The 16,522-nt window shown below is 43.8% G+C and overlaps 1 protein-coding gene across 1 annotated transcript in view; it reads right to left on the bottom strand.

Moving 5' to 3' along the window:
* Window positions 1-5,524: 5,524 nt before the first annotated feature.
* Window positions 5,525-16,522, bottom strand: part of LOC144112404 (uncharacterized) — a 50,242-nt gene continuing 39,244 nt past the window's right edge. Inside the window, exon 12 of the mRNA XM_077645245.1 lies at window positions 5,525-5,634. Coding sequence (XP_077501371.1) covers window positions 5,599-5,634 — 36 coding nt within the window. The 3' untranslated portion in view covers window positions 5,525-5,598. The remainder of the gene's footprint in view (window positions 5,635-16,522) is intronic.

Raw genomic sequence — 16,522 nt, 5'->3', positions numbered from 1 at the left:
GAGCACAACCCCCCTAGGGGCTTCTTGCGCCCGCCGGCACGCCAGCGGGCAGAAGCGCCATCTGCCTTTCGCATAGCAAGTTATTTCATGAAAGACATAAGAGCGCAAACTGGCAACACGGACGAGGAAGGGAACAGGACGAGCGCCACGTCCTGTTCCCTTCCTCGTCCGTGTTGCCCGTTTGCGCTCTTATGTCTTTCACGAATATGCACCAACAAGCCCAGTTGCAAGTACTTCCAAGTTATTTCAGCTCTTCATATTTGAACAGCGCAATAAAACAACGGGACACAACGAAGAAAGGACACCACAAGCGCTGACTCGCAACTAGATTTTTAATTCACGTCAAAGCATCTTAAATACTAACAACGCCAAACACAAACAAGAGGGAAAACCAAAAGAAAACGACACAAAGCTGCTAATCATGCCCACAAAGGTGAGAATCAGCACGAGCGCGAAACTATACATCTTGGCTGGATAAAAACATAATCTCTTTATCAGTTAGTGCGACAGAAGGATCACTAATGCAGCTATCAGGTTCCAAGCGGATGTGAAAAGCCTCCAAAATTTCCCGCGTTAGGCTGTCATTATGTTTTCCTAGGATGACGGTGTTAGACAACAGAGGGGTGCAAGTACCTTCTCTCCAGTGACGGGCAAGGTTACAAGAAGACCCATTATCTCGGGACCTGTGGTGCTCACTAAGACGAGCGTTGATGCAACGTCCTCTCTGGCCAATATAACTCAACCCGCAAGTGCCCGGAATCCTGGAGACAACCCCCACGTTACAGGGCACAAAAGGGCTCTTATGGTTGGTCTGACAACCCCCAGTCTTTTTCTTCGCGGTTGTTGCCTTAGCCTTCTCTTCCACTTGCCTGCAAACACCTCTAAGTTTTTTTTAGGCGCTGAAAAGACCACATAAACATCGTATCTCGCCGCAACATTCTTTAAACCATGCCCCACACCATGCGTGTAAGGCACCACCACAAAATTCTTTTTTTCAAGTTTTGGTTTATCCCCGCTCTTGATCCATCTATGAAGCTTATCACATTCCCTGAAAATCACATGAGAAGGGTAACCGCTAGATTTTAATCGGCCAACTTGACGCAAAACACTTTCGTTGATTCTTTCAAGACATGACTTGTTCATGGCAGATTGCAGGCTAGAAAAAACAATGCCATTTTTTACCAGTTTTGTGTGGCTTGATTGGTAATTTAGAAAAGACTTGGTAGAGCGAGGGAAGTATTGCCAGCACACATGACGCTCTTCCAACAACAGTCTTAAGTCCAGAAATTGAAGTACATCTTCTTTATGAAGTTCAGTCGTTAAAGTTAGTCTCATCGCGCATTCTCTGAAAACCTTCAGTACATCTAGCACGCTACGCGTCAAGTAACCCTTCTTAACAAAAACAATATAATCATCGACATGCCGAAAAATCCTCAGAACAAACCCGTCACATCTCCTGTCTATGGATCTGTCTACCCTGGCAAGGAAGATATTGGCTAACACAGGTGCTACTTTAGATCCTATGCACACTCCATCATTCTGCGCAAACGATTTCCCTTTCCATTCAATGACAGTTGAACGGAGGTAAAAAGAAAATATCCCGGTTGGCAGGCAAAGATAGTCAGTTTCAATGCATCTCGGAATGTGTCGAAGTTTTCGAAAGAACAAAAGAGAAACCACGGAATTACCCCCGCATGAAAAAGCTCGTTGACTTTGCTGCATCTAGTGGTCTCAGGATAACGGTCGCCGACAAGGAAGGGTGCTTCGTCGTTCTCCCTGCTGGCACCTTTGAAGAAAAAGCGCATCAAGCCTTAACGAAGAACTTCAAGTCCGTAACTTTCAGAGCTAACAAAGTCAAGGGAAGTGCCCATCGTCTTTTGGAGGAGAACAACTTGCAACGCCTCGCGGCTTCTGTTAAGAGCACAAAAGGATCGCACCTTCAGGTTTTCTTTTCTGCAGAGACGCATAAGGACAATGTTCCCTTCAGATCTATCGTGTCTGAGCACGGCACTTGGCAGTTCTTCGTGTCTAGCTATCTTCAAAAGCATTTGTCGTGTTTGATAATTGAGGATCCTTTTCACATCTCTAATTCCGGTGCTATGGTTGACTTCCTAAAATCCAATAACCCGGGAAGGTGTGATGCTTTCAGCATTGATGTGCAAGACCTATATTATTCTCTACCTCATGATGACCTCATGAATAGTGTAAAAATGTGCATCGCTGATTCAACAATGAAACTGATTTTATTGCTAGATCTGGTGTGTCCCTTGAGAGCTTCTTAGAGATTCTGTCTTTTTACCTCCGTTCAACTGTCATTGAATGGAAAGGAAAATCGTTTGCACAGAATGATGGAGTGTGCATAGGATCTAAAGTAGCACCTGTGTTAGCCAATATCTTCCTTGCCAGGGTAGACAGATCCATAGACAGTAGATGTGACGGGTTGGTTCTGAGGATTTTTCGGTATGTCGATGATAATATTGTTTTTGTTAAGAAGGGTTACTTGACGCGCAGCGTGGTAGATGTACTGAAGGTTTTCAGAGAATGCGCGATGGGACTAACTTTAACGACTGAACTTCCTAAAGAAGATGTACTTCAATTTCTGGACTTAAGACTGTTGTTGGAAGAGCGTCATGTGTGTTGGGAATACTTCCCTCGCTCTACCAAGTCTTTTCTAAATTACCAATCAAGCCACACAAAACTGGTAAAAAATGGCATTGTTTTTTCTAGCCTGAAATCTACCATGAACAAGTCATGTCTTGAAAGAATCAACGAAAGTGTTTTGCGTCAAGTTGGCCGATTAAAATCTAGCGGTAACCCTTCTCATGTGATTTCCAGGGAATGCGATAAGCTTCTTAGATGGATCAAGAGCGGTGATAAGCCAAAACTGGAAAAAAAAATTTTGTGGTGGTGCCTTACACGCATGGTGTGGGGCATGGTTTAAAGAATGTTGCGGCGAGATACGATGTTTATGTGGTCTTTTCAGCGCCTAAAAAACTTAGAGGTGTTTGCAGGCAGGTGGAAGAGAAGGCTAAGGCAACAACCGCGAAGAAAAAGACTGGGGGTTGTCAGACCAACCATAAGAGCCCTTTTGTGCCCTGTAATGTGGGCGTTGTCTACAAGATTCCGTGCACTTGCGGGTTGAGTTATATTGGCCAGACAGGACGTTGCATCAACGCTCGTCTTAGTGAGCACCACAGGTCCCGAGATAATGGGTCTTCTTGTAACTTTGCCCGTCACTGGAGAGAAGGTACTTGCACCCTTCTGTTGTCTAACACCGTCATCCTAGGAAAACATAATGACAGCCTAACGCGGGAAATTTTGGAGGCTTTTCACATCCGCTTGGAACCTGATAGCTGCATTAGTGATCCTTCTGTCACACTAACTGATAAAGAGATGTTTTTATCCGGCCAAGATGTGTAGTCTCGCGCTCGTGCTGATTGTCACCTTTGTGGGCATGATTAGCAGCTTTGTGTCGTTTTCTTTTGGTTTTCCCTCTTGTTTGTGCCTGGCGTTCTTAGTATTTAAGGTGCTTTGACGTGAATTAAAAATCCAGTTGCGAGTCAGCGCTTGTGGTGTCCTTTCTTCGTTGTGTCTCGTTGTTTTATTGCGCTGTTCAAATATGAATCAATAACAACTCGCCCAGTTCGCAGCTTTAATGAATGTTATTTCAGCTGCGCCGGCCCGGTCGCGACACTATAGAAAACCTTCTAGCCTCTATACTTGCGCCCACTTCAGAAAGCGGGAATGCAGCATCCAGCCACCTAGTGGAGATCAGTGGCGGACCTTCCGCATTGGATGCGCCACGCTTGCGTTTTTTGACACAATTCACGGCGTGCCGACATTTTGTGGTGCGGTTGGTTTAGCCGCAATGCAGAAGAAAGGAAGCGGCGACAGTTTCCACGAGTTTATTGCGGTCAGATATAGTCGTGAAAGCGACGGGCAGGGGCCGAGGAGCAAGACAGGTTCGTCGACGGTGCAGTGAACTAGAGCGATGGATCAGCTTCGCGGCTAAATATTACCGCCGAGCTCGTTTCACCCGTTGGGTTATTACATTGCGTTTCTTCATTCAAATCTAATAAGTTGGTTCGTCTCTCTGACTTCGCATCGTTGCTGTTCGGTCGCGTGGTGAACAGCGCAAAAGTAACGCCTGCAACTCGTTCTCATTCTGTCGTGCTCTCAGCATAAGTGTTGGCGCGATATTACGTGTGCTTGGGATCGAAGTTGAATGCAGCGGGCCATTTTCAGATGGTTATCACCCGGACAACGTCCCGAGCATCACTTCGCGCGCGCAAAAAAAAAAAAGCTGCCGCCAGTCGCCTTCAGTGTTCACACCGTGCCGCGCTAAAGCACCGGACTCTCCATGGTAGTAGCACGCACGATGGTTTTTCTGTTTTCATTTTCGCGAATTTCAACGTGTGTCGTTTCAACACCGGTCCATGGAACGATGCTAGCATCTCGACAAAGTCGCGCAGTGTTATTTCTCAAATTATTTGAATTTTCACATTGTACGTCGATCAGAACCTGGCGAAAACAGCTACCACGCCAAAAACCACTCCGATCAAGCAGAATTAAGAAGCAAAACTTTATAGCTTTCCAGAGTGAGCGTAAATTTCGTTTGGAGCACGAGGAAAACGTCTATGTATGCGCTCGTGGAGCTCTCGGATCGCAATTGCTTTATTCAAAGCAACTATATAGTGTTCACTAATTATAGGTCCCTGTAGTGAAGCGGCTCGGTGAAAATAGGAAGCACACAAGGTTCGTCGTGTGAGGAAGCTGATTCGCGTGGTGCATCACGTCGTCCTATCTTGCACTGGCAATCGAATATGCTTTATCGGCCCATAAGTTGAGAACTGTGGACGATTAGTTCCTCTCATACCTCGCGCTGCGCTGTTAGCTGTCGCCAACTAGGAGCGGAGAACCACCCGATGCAGCGCTCTGCCTGGTAATTCCGTCTAGCGAACAGGCTGAAAAAGTGCAGAACTACTCTCTGAGCATCGACAAAAATGTTTCTAGCCACAAGCGGCGCGCACGTTTTGAAATATTCGCATACACCAGTTGGTTTCTAAGGCAGCGTCGCTTGGCGCAGTGTAGGCGTGCTGCGTTTTGCCTACACCCAGCGTCGCTGCCGACCGCAGCGCCACCTTTGTTTACAAATATGACGCTTGCCAGCTGCGCTGCCTCGTGACCTCGTCTCACGACGCGCTGGCACTGGCTGCATGGAGCCAGTCTCTCTGCAGCTGATTTCTCCCTTATCTTTTAATTTCTGTTACCTTTACGGAAGTCTCCTTTCGAGTTAAGGAAAGCTAAAGGTAAGGCCGACTCGTGAATATGGTGGTTAGGGTCTAGCCCCAGGCTTGCACTGATATTCACTGGCTGCTTGCTAGTGCAAGGCGGCAGCTGGTGCTTGCCATAGAAAACAACATTGAAGCACAAATGACCACAAGGAAGCGCTTGTTGCAACTTTGCATGAAGCATATTTAAGTCAGCACATTTATTGCAAAAGAAACGGGATGGTAGCTGCCAACCTGTAAAGCTATAAACTCAAACTGGAATAATGTCAGAAATGTATGCAGAAGTAACCGCAGAGACCACTTCCAATTACACCATCTTACGGGTCCTCTTTGGGGGTGGCTCCTGCAAAAAAATAAATATTGAGTGATAATAAAAGGGAATTCACAAATCTGACAAAAAACATTTCCTGGGCTGAGCTAGCTCAAAAAATTTTAGAAATGGGCAAAATTGTGACACACATTATGGCATCCACAGCTTTGCTCTCGATACCCTAACATGTCTTGATTACATTTGTTTCAATACCTAAACTGGCCAGAGCAGCAGTGCATATAAGTGTGCTAGTCGGCCACTCATGATCAAGCCTATTGTAACTGGAGATAATCTTTTGAAAAAAAAAATTGCAGATCCCATCAGGCTTAAGATTTCAAAAGATCAAGTAAACTACCATTCAGCATTTTTAATTTACTTGACTTTACTGATACCAACAACCGAAACTGAAGCTGACATGAATTGACAAGACTGCATCATTCACACGACAAAGAGGCCACTCTCATCGAAAACGGGCTTCTATATCGTTGAAAGCTTCTATGAAGACGTGGAATTGGCAATGAACAAAGTAAAATCACAATCAACTGTACTGATTTCAATGCGAACATAGACAAGAAGCAGGCTGGCAGCCAGGCGGTAGGCGACTCTGGGATAGGCTGTAGGAATAGCAAAGAAGAGTTGAGTTCGCAGATAGAAATAATTTACAAATCATGAATACCTTCTTCCGCAAACGAGAAAACAGGAATTGGACATGGAAGAGCCCCAATGGTAAGACTAAAAATGAAAAAGACCTCACACTATGCACTCACCCTGGCATCGTGCAGAACGTGGAGGTCCTTGGAAAGGTGTGCCGGAGCGACTACAGAATGGTAAGGCCTCAAATTAGCCTAGATTTGAATAGGAAATGAAAGAAACTAGTGAGGAAGTCCATTAATGAGTTAGCGGTATGAGGGAAAAATAGACGAATTCAGGATATTGCTGCAGAAAGATACTCAGCCTTAACTGAGGAAGATGATCTTAATGTTCATACAATGGACAATAATCTGACAGCTATCATCATGGAGTGCGCAGTAGAAGAGGCGGTAGGACGGTTCGACAAGATACCGGCAAGCTATCTCAGGAGACGAAAAATCTAAAAATGCCAAAGCATGAGGGCGTCTAACCCTACAGAGAGAATAGAACTAGCAGAGCTATCGAAGTTAATAAATAAGCACAAGGGGGTAAGCCAAAATAAGGAAATTCAATATGGAGAGAATCGAGCATGTTCTAAAGAACGGAGGTAGCCTAAATGTGGTGAAGAGGAAGCTAAGCATAGATAAAAACCAGATAAATGTGCTAAGAGAGAAAAAGGGCAATGTAGCAATATGGATAAGACAGTTGAAGTAGCCAAAGAGTTTTACAAAAATCTATATATATATATATAGTGGCCAATGTACTAAGAAAGTTAGAGAGACAGTAGTGCACAGCAATGGGTCATCCCGCAAGTAACGAAAGAGGAAGTAACGAAAGCCTTAGGGAACAATGTAAAGAGGGAAAGTGGCTGGTGAGGATTGGGTAACATCAAATCTGTTGAAGGACGGAGAAAATCTAGCCATCCTGTGCATGCAATGTCTTATGACCTCAAGTGTACCAGAAGCTTGGAAGAACGCTAACATTATCTTAATTCATAAGAAAGGAGAAGTCAAGGACCTGAAAAACTACAGACCGATCAGCTTACTCTCCACTGCCTACAAGGCATTTACTAAGGTAATAGCTAATCGAGTCAGGACAACCTTAGACAAATGGTCAGGCAGGTTTTCGTAAAGGATATTCCACAATAGACCCCACTCACACTATCAATCAGTTGATAGAGAAATGTGCAGAATTTAACCAACCCCTATATATACCCTTCATTGATTATGAGAAAGCATTTTACTCAGAGGAAACGTCAGCAGTAATGCAGGCATTGCATAATCAGGGAGTAGAAGAGCCATATGTGAAAATACTGAAGATACCTATAACAACTGCATAGCTACCATAGTGCTCCATAAAGTCAGCAATAAAATTCCAATAAGGAAGGGTGTCAGGTGGGGAGACACTATCTCTACAATGCTATTCACCGCCTGTTTCAGGAGGTATTCAAGAGACCTGGATTGGGAACAACTGGGGATAAGAGTTAATGAATACCTTTGTTATCTGTGATTCGCTGATGACATTGCCTTGCTAAGTCACTCAGGGGATGAACTGCATGATCAGAGATTTAGACAGGCATAGCAGAAAGGTGGGTCTAATTTCTTTTTAATTTGAATTTATTGAATTTTCTAGGGTATATACTGGATAAGTACATAAATTCGGTATACAGGTGGGGGTCCGAAAGTCAAGCGACTGTTGAACAGTCCCACAAGGAAACAGCAGTTACTGTAGGTAGCGAGGCATTGAAAGTGCTAAGAGAATACGTCAACTTAGGGCAGGTAGTGACCGCTGATCCGGATTATGAGGGGGAAATAACTGGAAGAATAAGAATGGGGCGGAGCATATATGGCAGGTTCTCTCAGATCATGAATGGCAGTTTACCAATATCCCTCAAGAGAAAAGTATACAACAGCTGTATATTACCAGTGCTCGCCTATGGTGCAGAAACTTGGGAGGTTAAAGAAAAGGGTTCAGTTTAAGTTAAAGACAAGAGAGCAAGCTATGGAAAGAAAAATTATAGGTGTAATGTTAAGAGACTTGAAGCGGGTAGACTGGGTGAGGGAACGAACGTGAGTTAACAACATCCTAATTGAAAAAAAAGAGCAAGAAATGGGCTTGGGCTGGGCATGTAATGCGAAGGCAAGATAACTGCTGGTCTTCATGGGTGACGGAGTGAATTCCAAGAGAAGGCGAGCGTAGCAGAAGACGGCAGAAAGTTCGGTGGGCTTTAAGAAGTTTGCAGGTATGGTGGCTGCAGCTAGCAAAGGACAGGGTTAATTGGAGACACTAGAAAGAGGCCTTTGCCCTGCAGTGGACGCAGTCAGACTGATGATGATGATATATAGAAAAAACGAAGAAATGAAACCCAGCTGTTGCCAATACCAGCTGATTTTGCAGGTAAACTGTGTGCATTGCTACCGAGTTTTCAGCGTGGCTCCCAGAACTACCTCTACATTGCCATTCATTTCAGAACAGTGGTGGCGACCAGGCCTCCTCTCGGTGTGGGCGTCCCAACTTTGAAGCAAGAGGTGGGAAAAGTTTTAATTTCTTTTTCGCAGCCATAAATGGGCTCTCTGGTGTAGACAAGTGTCAGCACGCCCAAAAAAGCCAGAGAATCAAATTTACTAACAAAAATAATTGATGCAGTTGTTCTCAGTGTCGCTTAAGTTGAATGGTCTGCATTGGCTCTTAAAAATAAAAGGCTCAGGTTGACATCCCCTCAACTCTGCATATACCTCACAACCTTTCAAAAATAAGATACTGATTTGCGCTACTGAAGCACAGCACTGCAAGCACTCACCCACCACACATAATATGCCCAGTTTGTTTCTCGAGCGAAAGGTAATGTGTCCACCTCAGTGCCAAGGATGAAAGGAATTGAGGAAAACCTTGCCCGTACTCTCACGGTTCCCCTCGATAACAGCGCTCATCAAAGCTAGCCCAACGTTGTTTCTGCCTGTTCGATTGCCTCACACCTTCTGTGCGAGGCCACTTTATGCAAAGAAAAGCTAAACACCTCATGACTACGCTGACTCTGTGAAGTGCTGGAGCATTTGCAGCACGGCTGTAATGGCTTTTTTTATGTGTGCCGTACACAAGTCTAATTGCAGCATTTCTTCAATATTTTTTATTTCACACAAAACCACTGCGACTCATCTTAGACGTCAACATGATGTTTTAGGGAAAAAAATCATCTTTTGGAATCTAGAAGAGTGCGGTGAGGGGCTAGTTGGTACGACCTTATAAGAACTATAAATAACTGCGCAAAAAGGATGGAACAAGAGTGAAGAAGCACATAGGACTAGCACAAAAATACCTGAAATCCAGAGGAAAGCTCTAAGGACTGGCCTAATATGTGCTAAATATTTATGAGGGACATGGCTTTCAACACCATGGATTTTGATGAAATTTATTTTGCAAGCTAGCATTGCTTTAAACTTAAGTGCACAAAATTTCAGCAATATATTTGAAGAAATTTTTTCTAAAAATTTTTTTCGCCCCTTCTACATCTTGTGGAACACCTGCAGATTGGACAAAATGGGTAGAAGACAGGTTCAACATTCACTGCATTTCTGAATGCATGCAGCGTGTGATGACAATCTGATTTTTTTTTTGCACAACACGTTTTTTGTTTTTTTCTTGTACAAAGCAGTTGGCATAGACATGTCTAAACTGCAAACAAGATGTCACACCAAAAATCTGCAATCCATCGAAATGGAAAGTCAATGTTACCACCACCGCATACAGTAGAGTTCTGTGAGTGTAACAAAACAAACATGGTAAAGATAAGCAGTGACGTATTGGTTGATCACGAAACATTTTTTTTAGTGCTTCCCGCTTGAACTGAGCAAGTGAACTTTGAAACAGCAAAGAGAGAGGCATATGAGTGGATACATTAATAATAAAAAAGCTAACTTTTTTTTTTTCAGATTTCAAAGCTACATCCCCACTTAAATGCAGGAAAGGCTTGCATGGTACTACCATGTAATGCACAAAGATCCACGCAGTGTTGCCCTGTTCACCAAACCTGTCCTTTTTAGCAAGAACATCACGAGTTTGAAAGTTCTAGCAAGAAGATTTTTAAAAGCGATTTTCTTGGTGACAAATGAGTCTTCTGCTGCCCGACAAACATTAAGATAGCCAAAGAATCAGTTTCTGCTCAGAACAATAATTGGATGGAGTGGTCCTTTGAGTGCTTTTGAGGCACATTTCTATGAGAACTGTTTTAGCATGTTAATACCACAACTAAGATACTTTTTTAAAATACACCAGGTTTTTTAAGCTGACATCTGTTACATGTCCATCAAAGGTTTTTGAGATGCCTGTCCTTTACAAACAATATAGTGCATGATTTCTGCTTCAAGATGTTGAGTAGTAGATGTTTGCATGAAACGAGAAGTATAAGATGGGTAATGCTAGCACGTTGCCTCGTTTCAGCTGAGTGACAATCACAAATTATGCGAAATAGGTGCTCGACAAGATAAAATGACGTGTTCAAAACATGCACACCTTGTGTTTGCCTTGCCTTGCCATGTGACATGGCCTCTCAATATGTAAGCAAACACACTCCTATTTTGTTGTTAGGCCACTACTTTACAATAATTGATGGTGTCAGGAGCATTTTGTTTAAAGAAAGAAAAGCAAAGCTCTTGGTGGAGTACGCATTCGGCACGAAGGCTTGGTTTCAAGTTATAAGAGAATAGCCTCAGTATGAGATTCTTTGCAATGTTTAGGGAAACCACAGCATGTACTCGAATGCATATTCAGCAAGTGTGTGAGTGTGAGTGAGCTGGAAAGAAATATCGTGGGATAAAATCCTGCGGCTGGATCAGGCGACTCCTAGGAAATGAAAAGTTCAGGCTTTTGTGCCAATGTGCACGTACTCTAATGAGCAACATGAGCAAGAACATGGGAGCACATGGCAAATAGCCTCAAACCCTTCTTGTGGCAAAACACGGCGGCCGCTTTCAGCAAATAAGTGGAAAGGGTTTGCCCATTGGGCATTCTGCCTGCACCCCCTGGTGCACGCATCTTTCTGCAAATGTGAAATTAGGTCTCGAATTAGCTCAGACTTGAGGGAACAAAAGAAGCTAGTGAAGAAGAAGTCCATTAATGAATTAGCAATAAGAGGGAAAATAAAAGAATTCAGGATATCGCTGCAGAATAGATATTCAGCCTTAACTGAAGACGACGATCTTAATGTCCATACAATGAACGATAATCTGACAGCTATCATTACGGAGTGTGCAGTAGAAGTAGGCAGTAGGACGGTTCGACAGGATACCGGTAAGCTATCTCAGGAGACGAAAGATCTGATTCAGAAATGCCAAAGCATGAGGGCGTCTAACCCTACAGACAGGATAGAACTAGTAGAGATATCGAAGTTAATAAATAAGTGCAAGGTAGCCAACATAAAGAAGTTCAATATGGAGAGGATCGAGCATGCTCTAAAGAATGGAGGTAACCTGAAAGTGGCGTGGAAGAAACTAGGCATTGGTAAATATCAGATGTATACCTTAAGAGACAAGGGGGGCAATGTCATTAGCAATATGAATAAGACAGTTAAAGTAGCCGAAGAGTTCTACACAAATCTATACAGTAGTGAACGTAATCAGAGCATTCACGAGAGAGACAGTAGCGCACATCAATTAGTCAACCCGCCAGTAACGAAAAAGGAAGTAAAGAAAGCCTCAGGAGCAATGCAAAGGGGAAAAGCAGCTGGTGAAGATCAGGTGACAGCTGATCTCCTGAAGGACGGAGGGGAAATTGTGCTAAAAAAACTAGCCGCCCTGCACACGCAATGCCTTATGACCTCGGCCATACCAGAAGCTTGGAAGAACACAAATATTACCTTAATTCATAAGAAAGGAGACGCCAAGAACTAGAAAAATTACAGACCGATCAGCTTATTGTCCATTGCCTGCAACGTATTTACTAAGGTAATCACTAATAGAGTCAAGGCAACCTTAGACATTAATCAACCAAATGATCAGTCAGGTTTTCGTAAAGGATATTCAGCACTAGATCATATTCACACCATCCATCACGTGATAGAGAAATTCGCAGAATATAACCAACCCCTATATATAGCCTCCATTGATTACGAGAAAGCATTCGACTCAGTGCAAACCTCAGCTGTCATGCAGGCATTGCAGAATCAGGGTGTAGACAAGCCTTATGTGAAATTCTGGAAGATATCTATAGCGACTACACAGCTACCACAGTCCTCCATAAAGTCAGCAATAAAATTCCAATAAGGAAGGGCGTCAGGCAAGGAGATGCGATATCGCCAATGATATTCACCACCTGTTTACAGGAGGCATTCCAAGGCCTGAATTGTGAACAGTTGGGGATAAGAGTTAATGGAGAATACCTAAATAATCTGCGATCCACTTATGACATTGCCAAAGCATGATCAACGATTTAGACAGGCAGAGCAAAACGGTGGGTCTAAAAATTAACATGCAGAAAACCAAAGTAATGTTCAACAGCCTAGCAAGGGAACAGCAGTTCACAACTGGAAGCGAGGTGCCGGAAGTGGTAAAGGAATACATCTACTTAGGGCAGGTAGTGACAGCTGATCTGGATCATGAGAGGGAAATAATTAGAAGGATAAGGTTGGGGTGGACCATATACGGCAGGTTCTCTCAGATCATGAATAGCATTTTTTGAAGCTTGGAAAAAATTCACCTTGGCGCAAATAAATTCACACAGACAAAAGAGACAAGGAGACAAAGCCAAAGTGAATTTTTTCCAAGCATCAAAAAATGCTAAACCAACTAGCCTGGCAACATGCCCTACTAAACATGAATAGCAGTTTATCAATATCCCTCAAGGGAAAAGTGTACAACAGCTGTATCTTGCCGGTGCTGACCTATGAGGCAGAAACGTGGAGGCTAATGAAAAGGGTTCAGCTTAAGTTAAGGACTACGCAGCGAGCCATCGAAAGAAAAATGATAGGTGTAACGTTACGAGACCGGAATTGGGCTGAGTGGGAACAAACGCGGGTTAATGACATCCTAGTTGAAATCAAGAGGAAGAAATGGGCTTGGGCAGGGCATGTGATGCGAAGGCAAGACAACCGCTGGTCCTTAAGGGTAATGGAGTGGACTCCAAGAGAAGGCAAGCATAGCAGGGGGCGGCAGAAGGTTAGGTGGGCGGATGAGGTTAAGAAGTTCGCAGGCATAGTGTGGGCGCAACTGGCAAAGGACCGGGTTAATTGGAGAGAGAAGGCAGAGGCCTTTGCCCTGCAGTGGCTGTTATCAGGCTGATGACGATGATGACGCACTCTCTTAACATGATTCAGCTTCGTAGTGTGCCACTTGAGGTGTGTTCATGATGGTGCATCTTCAAATGCTAACATGGCTTTTAGGCTGTTAAGTCTTACTGCTATACTAAGTGTGCAAGCATTCCATTTTGGTTCTAGTGCTTCTTATGCGGCGCGGTGGACATGCTTGCTTGTCTGCTCGCCAAGAATGTTATCCAAGCTTCTGTCCGCGTGCCCCCTCTGAGTCCGTTTCTCTCATCCCTGTGGGCCATATGCCTTCAGAAGTGGAATTTTCCTCCTTCCTCCAGTTTTAAATGAAGGTTAAGTGTACGCCAGTTGTCTTCGTCATAGCTCCACCTCACCAAGCATATTTTACTTGCTTTTTATACACTCGCCGTATTGACAGAGTCGCTTCCGCGTGTTTTTTTTAAATGAGACTTTTAGAATAGGGGGACCCTATCAGAAGGGGGATAGGAAAATAGTGGGGGACCAGTGCAGGACACGAACACCCCTCAAGTCATTGTTCTGAGCATGCGCACTGGCACCCCTCTATTCCCCTTTCCCCTAACTGATAGGGTCCCCCCTATTCTAAAAGTCTCTACTGTCATTTCATAACCGCACAAAATGCGTGAAACGTGATTATCAAAATTAGACAGTGGGCAAGCAGCTTTCTTTGCAGACTGTGCACCCGCGTACAATAAGTGAATGCCACCAGCACTGATTAGCCTGGGGTCCCACATGCTCTTTGACTCACAAAAAGGAAAAAAAAAAGGATGTACCAATACAGCCCAAGGAAATAAAAAAAAGGGGGAGGGAGGGAGAGTATGCGGCCAAGTTCATTCAAGCCTGTATCCGAAAAATCTCACGTGCATGAACACAGTGAAGCAGGTGAAGAGGCTGGTGTTAGAGTATAGTATTATGAAAATATCCCGGTGCCAGGTGGAGCCACATAGCAAGAGTCAAACTTGGTGCATATTTTTACCTTATCCAGAATGTATACACAACACTTTGAGAACATAGCAAATGCACACACAGGCTCAATATTGTAGAAAAATTGCGCCTTAACAATACAGAAAGAAAAAAAAAGATGAAATGTTGCAAACCAAATTTTGACACTAATTTTTTTTTTCAGTACGCAACAATCAACAGCGACATGCTTAAAAGCAAGATTTTTCTGGATGTTTACCACTCTTTTGAAAAAAAAAAGAGAAAGATTTAATCGACAATCTGTCCACAACATTTCCTCCCCTTATCAAAAATGAAAATGCTACTGCAAGCCGCATAAAAATTTTGCCAAATTTGGACGCGCTAGAGTTTCTGAAAGTGCTCATGTATTATTCTCTGTGGGAGCTCGCACTGGTGAACCCTCTTGAAGCAGCCACATGGACCGAACATTCTGACACACCCCTTGAAAATTTCACTCGCTAAATGTACAGCTATGATCTGACACAATGGCATTGACATCGGTGGAACCTTCCACAAGTGCCGCTGCTAATCGCCGTCTGAAACAAGAGGTGAGATCTTAAACAAGAGACATAAGGCCAGCATGAATTACAAAACCTACATCGGCTGTCATGTCAATACTCGCCCTCCTGGCCAACAGGACAAAACGCACGCATAATTAAAAGTACACTTTCTCAAAAACCATTCTTTCTTTATGGCAACGAACACGGTTCAGCACGCATGCATTCCCTCATTGGGGTATTCTAGGCGTAGCCCGGTTTACACTGTTACTTCTTTTTTCTCTCACCACTTCAGCACAGTTTCTTTCACTTGCACCTGTGTGGTTCCGTTCTTCCAATGTGCCAAAACTGCATGTTTATTGTGTACAACTTGGTGTTCACACAGTGAAGCCTCCTCACACGCAGCAGCGCTGCTTATGATGGGTGTGATGCGGTAGAACTTCACTGTGCTACACCGTGAAGGATGTGAGGGGCCCCTACGATTTTAATATACAGGCAATAAAGCATTAATAGAAACATAAACAGTCACTACTGCACCATTTTTATCTTAGAATTCGGCAACTATTGCCCAGTCTTTTGACAAATAAATATATGTTGATGCAGCAGTTCTTGACACTTTTTGGGTGCTTATTAGATAACTGAAACATTTTTAGTCCCATGAAGTTCAGATCAATAAGCTTTCACTGTACTCAAATTCCCAGATGCAAAACACAGAGCACAAATAACAAGCAAAAAGAGACAAGCCAACTACAGAAAAAAACTTGACTGCCAATTACAGTACTCCGTAATCCAAAGATTGAGCGCAGCATGATTCTGTGATACACTGAGGCAGAAAACGTGGACGACGATTAAGCTACCCCCAAAAGTACAGTGGGAAGCATCTGCACTTTCTCAAGCAAGGCCTCTAAAAGTATTGCACTGAACAAACTCTCCTCAGTGGTATGGAGGAGAGCAGTGCAACCCCTGCCCGGCTTTGGCGTCCTCTCCTGTGAGAACGCATTGCACCGAGCTTGTCTCACTGTTTCATGGAGTAACACGGATGCCACAAAAGACACGTCTTTGTTTGGAGCTGGCCCGCACATTCAGAGTAGCACGTACCCGTTCTCATGAGAACTGGCGTGGACTCCCCAAAGGTTTTTATAGACGTCTATGTATGTGCTGGCTGACATTTCTACCGCTGAATCATGGCTAACTCAAGTTGCAACTGGAAGCTTTGTATTAGATCTTACGCTGTTTGAGCATACAGCTCATTCTAGGTGAAGCAAATCCTATGGGGTCTCAAGAAAAATCATATCATCCGAAGTTTTGTATCATACAAAATGAACAAAATCAGTATGAAGCAGCATGGAAAATGTACTCACAGAGATCTGTTTTCAGCTGACAGCAATTATTTACGGTCGCATGACCACAGCTCACTGCTCACGATGTGTACAGCACGGCTGGCGATCGCGACATCAGTGATGTGCGGGCCGCGTGCCCATGCTCATTACTCCTTGTGCATACAGCGCGACTAGCGATTGCAGAGTCGATGGTGTGTGGATAATTTTACCATAGCGGAAAA

Source organism: Amblyomma americanum, unplaced genomic scaffold (genome assembly GCF_052857255.1).
Source record: "Amblyomma americanum isolate KBUSLIRL-KWMA unplaced genomic scaffold, ASM5285725v1 scaffold_93, whole genome shotgun sequence".
Lineage (NCBI taxonomy): Eukaryota > Metazoa > Arthropoda > Arachnida > Ixodida > Ixodidae > Amblyomma > Amblyomma americanum.
Note: the sequence above shows the minus strand (reverse complement) of the source record. Positions and strands in the feature narration are given on the sequence as shown.